This window comes from Formica exsecta, unplaced genomic scaffold (assembly GCF_003651465.1).
Source record: "Formica exsecta isolate Colony F162 unplaced genomic scaffold, ASM365146v1 scaffold465, whole genome shotgun sequence".
Taxonomy (NCBI): Eukaryota; Metazoa; Arthropoda; class Insecta; order Hymenoptera; family Formicidae; genus Formica; species Formica exsecta.
In genome coordinates, this window is record NW_021851887.1 from 925604 (window position 1) to 936036 (window position 10433).

The 10433-nt window shown below is 29.2% G+C and overlaps 1 protein-coding gene across 1 annotated transcript in view; it reads left to right on the forward strand.

Annotated features, from left to right (window-relative positions):
• Nucleotides 1-385: 385 nt before the first annotated feature.
• Nucleotides 386-10433, forward strand: part of LOC115241038 — a 10755-nt gene continuing 707 nt past the window's right edge. The window contains exons 1-13 of the mRNA XM_029816549.1: nucleotides 386-650; nucleotides 1881-2059; nucleotides 2254-2436; nucleotides 2562-2775; nucleotides 3068-3285; nucleotides 3352-3537; nucleotides 3755-3905; nucleotides 4327-4536; nucleotides 8133-8185; nucleotides 8548-8730; nucleotides 8967-9180; nucleotides 9348-9562; nucleotides 10064-10258. Of these exons, the coding sequence (XP_029672409.1) occupies nucleotides 635-650; nucleotides 1881-2059; nucleotides 2254-2436; nucleotides 2562-2775; nucleotides 3068-3285; nucleotides 3352-3537; nucleotides 3755-3905; nucleotides 4327-4536; nucleotides 8133-8185; nucleotides 8548-8730; nucleotides 8967-9180; nucleotides 9348-9562; nucleotides 10064-10258 (2217 nt within the window). The 5' untranslated portion in view covers nucleotides 386-634. The remainder of the gene's footprint in view (nucleotides 651-1880; nucleotides 2060-2253; nucleotides 2437-2561; nucleotides 2776-3067; nucleotides 3286-3351; nucleotides 3538-3754; nucleotides 3906-4326; nucleotides 4537-8132; nucleotides 8186-8547; nucleotides 8731-8966; nucleotides 9181-9347; nucleotides 9563-10063; nucleotides 10259-10433) is intronic.

The window sequence follows — 10433 nt, forward strand, 5'->3', positions numbered from 1 at the left end:
AATTTATAATAAAATTTTTATTATAATTATTTATATTATAAAATAAATTATATTGTCAATAATTTATTATAAATAAATTATTGTTTTCATTCATTTATTTATTTACAACGAGAAATGATTATTCGAGTTTTGAAAATATATTCAGTTATATTCTACTCTTGTGATTGAGACTATATTTTTATTACAATAATCTCTCTTTTGATTTATTTAATAGTTTTAAAAGAATTTTCATTTTAATGATATGCAAGTATAAAATTTCCCGCGCAAAGTCATCTCCTACCCGTACATGATTCTGTAAAAAATTTATATATATGCAAAACGTTATCGATAGTGTAATCTTACGATTGAACACGTACAAAATTGTTCACTCTTGAGTCATGTTCGCCGCTGTTTCCTTCTCCTGCCAGAGATCTTTCCGCGCCTCTCCGTACTTACCACTACTCTTTCTCGCGGATGGGCTCTATAATACGCCGGATCGTCAGGCGCTGACCGGTTTTAATCTTTATCGTACACTAGTCACATAGCAAGCGCGTCAGTTCGACTATCGTGAGTGTGAAAGGCTGAAAATCACGCAAATTTATAAAGTCCTGTACAAAGTTAACAAATTCTGATAGTACGCAGCAATTCATCAATCATGCGGTTCAAATTGGGTAAATAATATTTTTCTTTCTAAACTTTTTCAAGTTTTAAAGATAATAATAAAATAACAAAATCGAAACATAGATACAACTACTAAAACTATATTTTTTAAGTATATTTTAATTATTTTTTTAAGTATTATAAAACTATATTTTTAAGTAATTTAATTAAACATTTCTTTTTTAATGTCATTGACAAATATAAATGTTCCAAGTATATGATAAAATGATTCTAATTTGTTACTAAATTTGTATCAAAACATTTTAAATTCTCTTAAATCTGCAGAAAAATGTGAAAATAAAGAACAGAGGTTAACGATGAAACTGGATTGAAGGTCAATGTTGAAATCTTCGAAATTTTTTCTTTTCTTGTAGACTATAAAAAGTTCAAGATCCTGTTTGTCGAGTAAGGTTGCTGACCGGCAACAAAATCGTGATTTGTTCGAGATTTCTGTTCGGATTATATCTATGTGGTCACTATTATCGAATTATGCTGTCCGGAAATGTTGTTAGAATTATGTATTGTGAATTATACAAAAGACTTTTGAAACAGGAAATTTATTATTAGATACATAAATGTAGAAAACTCTTGGAAACAACGTATTATTTCATTTATTCAAACGTTTGTATTAGAGGATTATTAATGAAAAAAAATTATATCACTGTATAATAAATAATTTAGTATGAAAAAAAATTTCTTTAGAGTCATCTTTTTAAAGACAACATAAAATATAATTATTTGTTCTATATAAAACTCTATTGCCATTTATATATTTATCTTCAATTATAAATTTATTAACTAATTGTTTGATATCTTAATAAAGATTTAATAGTGTCGTTATCTCTTTTTCTTTTATCTGTTTTTACCTTTTAAAATAATTTTCAATTTTTCTTAAAGTATATTGGTCACGTTAAATATTAAAATTATATGTATATATAATATTTTATTAAAGTTTACGCTTGCAATTAATTGAAAAATAATCACGCTTTATTATTTTATTTACACTGATATACATCAAAATTTCTTCATTTTCGAGGATTCATAATAGAAATATAATAAGAAACATAATAGAAATGTGATTGCCTTAATTTTGTTAAGCAAAAAACTTCAAATTAAAAGAGAAAATAATTTACGAATGAATAATTTATAAATAATATTTGTGATTGCGTGTATGTATATATTCTGATACATTTTCTCTTCTGAGGATGTACATAAATAAAAAAAAAAAAATTTAATTACAGGATATCTACTGTGCCTCTCAATCATAGTAATTTTTATGAAAAGATGTGTGTGCGTCGTGGCGCCAAATCTTACACAGACAAACATTTCTTCACAAATTACTCCCCAAACTGAAGATGACGAAGATTTCGTACCCTATCATGGTGAACGCTTCACTATCTTCGATTGGATGTTGTTCAGGGTATTTAAAGACTCGTATTGTCTCTTAAAAATTTATTAGTGACAATTATCTAATTTAAATATCTAAAAAATAAGACGGAAAACATGTAAAAGGAATCTTTTAACATTCTTTAGAGCTCTTTCAGATACTTTTTAAATTTTTATTTTGCCTGACTGAATATTGTTGCTGACACTCTGCCTTTAACATTTTTTTAGAATATGGCCAAGGCGAATGCAGGGAATCTATTACTGTCACCAATATCCATAAAATTAGCATTAGTGCTTCTTTTTGAAGGAGCTCAAGATCAAACTGCACGTGAACTTGCAGAAGTCATGCAACTTCCGCTTACTGTGCCGGCCACTCGAGAAAAATTTAACAATATCTTAAAATCTCTGCAAGTAATTAATTTATAAATATATACAAATATTCTCATATTATTTTTTTTTTCAAAAGATTTTATGTATAGAATATATATATATGTATACTATATATATATAAAGTTACATGCTATTTTTATTGACAGGATCCGTCTTCTGCGTATACTTTAAATATCGGATCGCGTATTTACATCGATGATAATGTGCTGACCAGACAACGCTACGCAGCGACAGTAAAAACCTTTTACAATACTGATGTGATCAACACCAATTTATCCGACACGCATGCAATTGCGACTAAAGTTAATTCTTGGGTCAGTAATATTACGAATGGATATATTGAAAAAATGATAGATGACGGTAGGTTTGCTTGAAGTTATCTTGATTTAACTAACTAATGTTTTATGTCCCAAGGTTGATGATATAATCTATGAAACATATAAAAATGCGTCATATTCTTCAGTTAAAGAGTTTTCTATGATTAATATTTCATAATTTGACATATAATTGTACAAATGTAATATATAAGTGTACAACTTGAATTTTTGTTTAATGTTTGTAAAATAAAAAAAATGCAGTTGTATAAAATACTTCGTTATTTTGATTACTAAGGTTTATACAGCTATTTATAAATATTAATTTGATATTTCAGAACAAAGTTTGAAAAACTCGGTAATGCTGATCGTGAATGGACTATTCTTCAAAGGTGCTTGGCGTCACAAGTACTTTGCGACCGAGAACACTCACTTTTCCAAATTTCACATCAACGTCAACGAGAGCGTAGATGTACCATACATGCATACCATCGGTCGATTTTATTACGCCGAATCATCAAGACTCGACGCGAAGATTCTCCGGATTCCGTACGATGTATGTGACAGCCTGTATAACTTTATCAAAGATAATCATAGAAATAATGAGGATAAAATTTTTCAGGGCTCTAAATTTGCCATGTATATTGTACTGCCGCGCATGTTGACCGGTGTGGATCATATTATCAATCAGATTAATCCATTCACACTGGCGAGCGACATGTGGACCATGCAGGAATTGCCTCTCGACGTTTATATCCCGAAATTCAAATTCGAATTCACAAGTCATTTGGAAAATGTTTTGCGCGAGGTAATTTATTTATGTTTCTATATAAAAAGAACATTATATGTTACATTCAATAAAATATATTAGATATACATTCAGCAAAAATATATTAACAATTCAATGACGATTTTTGCTATGTATAAAATTTACTTTTTATACAAATTTGAATTTCTATTAAAATATGTTTATCCCTACGATATAACCGCAATGATTATTTTACATTTTTTCTTTTCTGTAACAGCTTGGTATTCGCGATATCTTCGATGACACTGCGCTATTGACAGGTATAGCAAAAACAAAACGAACTTCCAAACATTTAAAGGTGTCTGACGTGATGCATAAAACTGGAATAGAAGTAAATGAAGATGGGACAATTGCTTATGCTGCAACAGGTATGTTTTATATATAATAATATAATGAATTTTGTTGAGAAATACGAAATAAAGTAAAAGTAAACATATATATGTCAAATGTAATATTCATATAATATTTTCGTAATTTTTATCTAAATAAATTTTATATCTAATTGTGTTATTAGAATTTATCTTATCTTTTATTTTATAAAATCAGTACATAAATGTTGGTCATCTACACATTTACTATAATATAATCAAATTTATGAAAGGAAATATATACGTTTGAATCGCACTTATTTTATTTGAATATTTTAATAATAGTTTTTTTTTTTATTTCAGTTGTTTTATATATTTGATTATTTATAATATATTTGAAGCAAAAAAATTACACATTTTTATCTGCATTTAACAAGCCTTTTTCTTTCATGTTATGCTTATACTTTTTTTCTTAATACAGAGATACAGATTGGAAATAAGATAGAAGAGAGCACATTCCATGCCAATCAGCCGTTTGTGTTTTACATCGAGGACGAAACCACTGGTACCATTCTTTACATAGGTATAGTGCGGAATCCCCTGAATACATCTGGGACTACAGGGAAAATAAAGCAAGAATTTCCATCACGAGTTAATCTGAATACAACAACAGTAACTCCCACCAATCCCGGTAAACCATCATAAATATATCTATAATAATCGAAGATGTGTGGGAAAGGGTGGTGATGTCTTTTATGGTAGTAATGGCTACAACGTAATAATAGTTTTACTCTGGCGTAAAAATTTTTCTTTATGAGGTAAACTCTCTGATTGATATTTTAGCTGCGTTAAAAGTAAAACCAAAAAGTTATAAATATTAATATTTATATACTATTAATATTTAAGTTTCCTCTTTATTAACAGCGGTTTGGTGTTGAGTTGTACAGGGTATTTAGCCTTAAATTCGTATCATTTTAAAAAGCAAAAAAAGATAAAAGATAATATAGAAAATGAGCTCCTTTCTAGATTCTAGAGAGATCTTTTATCCAAAATGATACTATTTACCTAGAATGGTATTTTTATCTAATATAATATATATTGTTTCTTTGCCTTTTCAAAGATAAAACTTGAGGTAAAATACCCTGTATAGATAGAAAGGGTCTACTTTAGAAAAAGGAATTGCTAGATAAAATAATTAACATAGTATTAACACATTGCATGTATTACTCTACATATTTGTATTGTAGTATATAATTATATTTTGATAGATGTGGTACGATAAGAATCTCTGATCAAATCAGTTTTCCGGTTTAAATTCCATTTATTTAAATCCGTTAAATATATAAACTATTTTTATTCAATTCAATATAAAAAAAAAACTATATTTTTTTCTTTAGATATAGTAAAATGGAATACTTTGGATACAATCTCGCTTTAAATTGTAGCGTTATTAAATATTCTGCAGAGATTGTGTATATTTATTGTGTATATGTGACATATTATAATCGATATTACTATCATGAATAAAATCTATTCTGTTCCCAGTGTAATGCTAAGTTCTCGCATCTAAATTTCATATAAATCTATTTATTTATTTTAATACTTGATGTGCCTTTATTACGAATGCCAATGTACCAAAAATATAATTTATTTATACCAAATAGATTTATTATAGATTTTATGCAATAAAAACCTAGCATGCACATCTCACGAAGCTGAGATTATTTTGATAATCTTATAAATTTTCTTAACATTATTAATTATTAACACAATATGCTTGCAAATTTGCAGAAAATGTAGTTTCTTCATTAATGAAATAAATAAAATAAAATATGTTATTTTCAACAGCAATTTTATGTATCATTTTAGGAATGTCGGTAAACATGAAATCAAATTAAATTTTCTTAATCTAATACACACACATAAATTCAAATTTCAATCAACTAATTATTAATAAAACTAATTATTGTACTATTTATTCAAAAACTAATGGGTAATACTTTTCGTGAGTTTTTCCTGTTCCATCATCTGTTAGATATAAATGACAAAATTATCATCACGCATGACTATATGGGCTGGTGTTACATTTACCAATGTTATTGCTATAATATAATCATAATCTATTGCTCCACATTCTTATTTTTATTGTTAATATTAGGGTTCTGTAAATTGTTCGCATTCATTTTAACTGACAATTATATAATAACAACAATAAGTTCAGAGTACTAACAATTAAATAGGAAAACTGACTGATAAGAGCCAAGGCGTGGATATTGATGCGTGAATTTATTATTTTAAAATTTTAATAACGAATATGCATTAAAAATATACATTTCGAATCGTTTTTTGGTCTATCTTTAGCATGGATATAATATATCCATTCATCATGTCAGGTCATTATTATATTGTAAATTACCGACAGGTATGCATGTGGCGATGGCGTTTGGACGTTATCCATTAATTTGTGCAGATTCTTACGCGGGTTTTAGTGAGCCTTCCTTTCTGATTATTAATTTTAATTGGAAATTGGACTGCAACAATAAATATTGTGTATGTCAAATTTTAAAATTCCGCTATTTAATCTTTATATATTTATATCGATGCTGTGACGGTAGACCAAAACATGCATTTTTAATGCACATTTATTATTAAAATTTAAAAATAATAAGTTCACGCACCAATATCTGCGCCGTGGCTCTTATCTGCCAGTTTTCCCACTTAATTGACATTTATATCTTTATCGATGTCACTACAAATATTATACGTGGGACATCCCAAGATGACGTTTCATAGTGGACGGAAATTCCGAGACAAACCTTCATTTATGTTTCTTATTGTTAGTTATGTCCATCATTTCCTGATATTCAGTTTCTGTTTGCTTCTAGCAACAACTTCTATATTTTGTAATGAATGTTTTTATTCGTAATTAATAATTTTAATTCGTAATTAATTCGTAATTTCGTCTTAAATCTCTGATCTGACAATAAGTTGTATCAGTGCCTAAATTAAGTTTTCGCTCATGAGAGCAGTATATTTTGCCTTCTTTTTTAACTATTTCTTCAAACTTTACGATTACATCATCTTTGCGCACCACGTGTGCAACTTCTCATATATAAGCGACGACGCGTTGGAGCGTAATAGCGTTTACATCACGACGAAGGAGGTATGTAATAAAACAGGATCCACAGCGTTCGTAAAGTGGGGATGACTTTTAGCCGGAAGTTTAGCTATTAACACCTGCAGACACCCGTGTTTCCGTTATTCGTGTTTATCCGTTTGTCGAGAGCTAATATGCGAAATACACAATATTCGCGTGCGTCCAACTACGTCGAGTTTCGAATTGCAAAAATGCCACTGGCTCTGTGGATCCTCTGCTGTGCTTTCGCAGGTATCATTTATAAACAATGTATATATCTAAGAGATACTTAAATGATGTTTTTCAAAGGAGTTGTTAAAGTTTAGAATGTCTTCGATGCCTCTTAGAGTTTCTTTAAGTACTTGTATTATATTTTAGATTTTTATTGTCACATATTTATTATTGCATCAATCACCGAGAGATTTATTATAAATCTCATTGGAATTTTCAATCTTCAAGTCTTTACATAATCTTCCCGTTTACTACTCTACCCGTAATCCTTTAAAATTATCATTGAATTTTCCTATACTTCGTGTCTGACGTTTGCTAATAACAGAGAGAATAACAGATTGATATTCAATCGATCCTTATCTTGTGCTTCATCATAAATCAAAAATCCGCTATGCGGACGATGTTTTATATTTATATGATTACGTAACCACTCACACAGTGAAACGACGCTCGTTAAAGTCACTCCGCGAAACTCACGATTAGTTCTCTATCGTTATCCTCCTTTAGTATCTTGGCCGTTATTTCATTCAGTAGCAGATAGGAATTCTATCAGGCACTTGACTTAGTAAACGAGAGGAAAATCTTTCTCGGTATGCGGAGTAACGTAATAGTCGTTAGTCATTCTAGGTCTATAACTTTAATACCAATAAACGTTAATACATAATAAGCGTTAGATTCTTAACTATTTTAAAAACTGGTCGTTACTCGGTGGCATACGCAGAAACAGTCCGTGGAATTTACGTACGATTATCTCAATTACAGATTTTATTGCTAATTAAACGAATTATTATTAAAATTTAAATGTGCTATTTTACTCAATGATGCAATGATAGAAGATGTGAATTGTGTAAGCATCTCATTTTTATAACATACACACAAATTTTGTTATTAATGTAAAATGTTTCCTACAATAATTCCAGTTGCAACCAGTACCGAAGACCGATATGCCTTTTTCAACATCGATCTCCTGCAGGTGAGGAATATTTTAGAAAAATATAACTAATATAATATAATATTTCACACATATAAATTCCGCAAAAATAAATTACTTAAATGGAATTACTAGAAGTAAATTATAAATATATGTGTGTGTGTGTGTGGAATTATCAATTTCTAATTTTTGAGATGTGAAAGAAGCTGTTAACTTAAATTCTTTTATATTAATTCAACATTTTTTTGTATTTGTTTATGTTCACGCTTCTATTTATTTTAATAATTATGCGTTATGAAATAAAAAATAATTATTAATGAAAAAATTGAGAAGGAAACGTAAAATAATTTTTAGAATTTTATGTAAAAAAAAGTATATTGTTTATGTTCATAAAAATTTCGTAGAGAGTGAACGAAGACATCGAGGGTAATCTAATACTATCTCCCTCCAGCGCGAAAATCGCCCTTATGACTCTGGTGGAAGGCACGGGCGGTCGAACACGTCAAGAATTGCTTGCAGCTTTAAGATTACCACCGGATGAATATACTATCAGAAGAATAGCAAGACGAACTCTCATGCCCCTAAAAGTATACTAAAGTTATTGATTTAAATTTATTAAGAAACCGGTACGATTTCGATGCTGGATATGTGAAAGTAATTTTTATTTTCGTGACAACAGAATAAAATTAGCGTAGGATATATTCTGCCATGTCTATAGCGTAGAAAATTTAATGAAATTATATCGAATTCAATCTCTGATTTTTCTTCTCCATCGAAAATTAGTCTCACTTTTCTCTTCAGAGTCATCTCACATTTATTTCAGAGTCATCAAAATGGTACGGAAATCGATGTAGCGACTCAGCTATGGATCAATCCAGTTCTTATGACATCTCCTAATTATGTAAGTGCCTTGCGTAATTATTATGGAACCGATATCCAGCAGTTAAATTTCGGAGATGCAAATGTTGCGGCGAGTACGATCAACACTTTGGTTCGTCAACAAACACGGAATAACATCAAGTCTATCATTCAACCAGGTATTTAAATCCTTTGGGAATAATAGATTAAAACAAAGAATTTTAAATTTTCGAATTTTACTTATATAACTTGAAAACAACTGGATATATATACTCAACTCTCTTTCTCTCTTGTGTGACACTTAAACTGATTAAAGATATTTTATCAACAATTTACATTGTTCTAGGTACTCTTCCTGCCGACACCCAGATACTGTTAACTTCGGCCTTGTACTTTAAAGGACAATGGTTGAAATCATTCGATAAGGATGCTACGCGTGCACGGTGCTTCCGTGTTCCCCAACACGGTTGCCGAGATGTTCCTATGATGGAGAACACTTCCCGGTATCGAAACGCCTATATAGCTTCTTTTGATGCTGATGTCGTGGAAATCCCGTACTCGGTAAGAAATGATTCTTATATCATCAATAAAAAAGCCCTGGTGCTTTTATGTGAAAGAAAACTCATATAAGATAATTATCCAATATATACTTATGAATTCAAAATGCTTTTCGGATTTTTAAAAGTGCATCTACATTTCTATAAAAATTTATTATTGAATATATTGTTGAACAGAAATTAATTCGAAAATGAACCGATACTTTATTTCGCATGAATATATTCTATAAAATCATTCATAAGTAAATTTCTCTATATATATCGTCAGGGAAACGTAATTATTTTTATCTAAAGAAGATAAGATTTAATAAAAAAGAATACAAGTTCTACGTAATATTATATGGAATACAATGCATGAATGTATATATAATATTTTTTATCTTTTTTGAGATTTCCTTCTTTAAAAGGGAATATATTAATAAAAATACTAAAGTCTAGATACAATGGGACGTCTTTAAGAATATCTATTCTACGAAAAAACTGACTGATAAAATTGTTATTTAAGAATGGTAGGACATCTATGCTGGTATTCCTTCCATCTCACGAGGATAGCGATCCGTACCTTCAAACCTTGTTCAAAGATCTTTCATATGTGCCAATGAGAACTTTGCTGACTAGTCTCAAAGAAACTGAACTAGTGCTTTCTATTCCGCGATTCAGTATTGAGAACAAATTGGATTTACGTTCCTCTTTAATGCGCGTAAGTATCAAAACTTAATTAAACTAGAATATTTAATTACCATTGTTACTGTTACGTTACTATTATCAATTCCAGTTATCAACAGCTTTTTGTTATACATATATATATATAATTATTATTGTTAATAATATTATTATAAATATTATATTCACATTTAGAAGTTATTTAAAAAAAG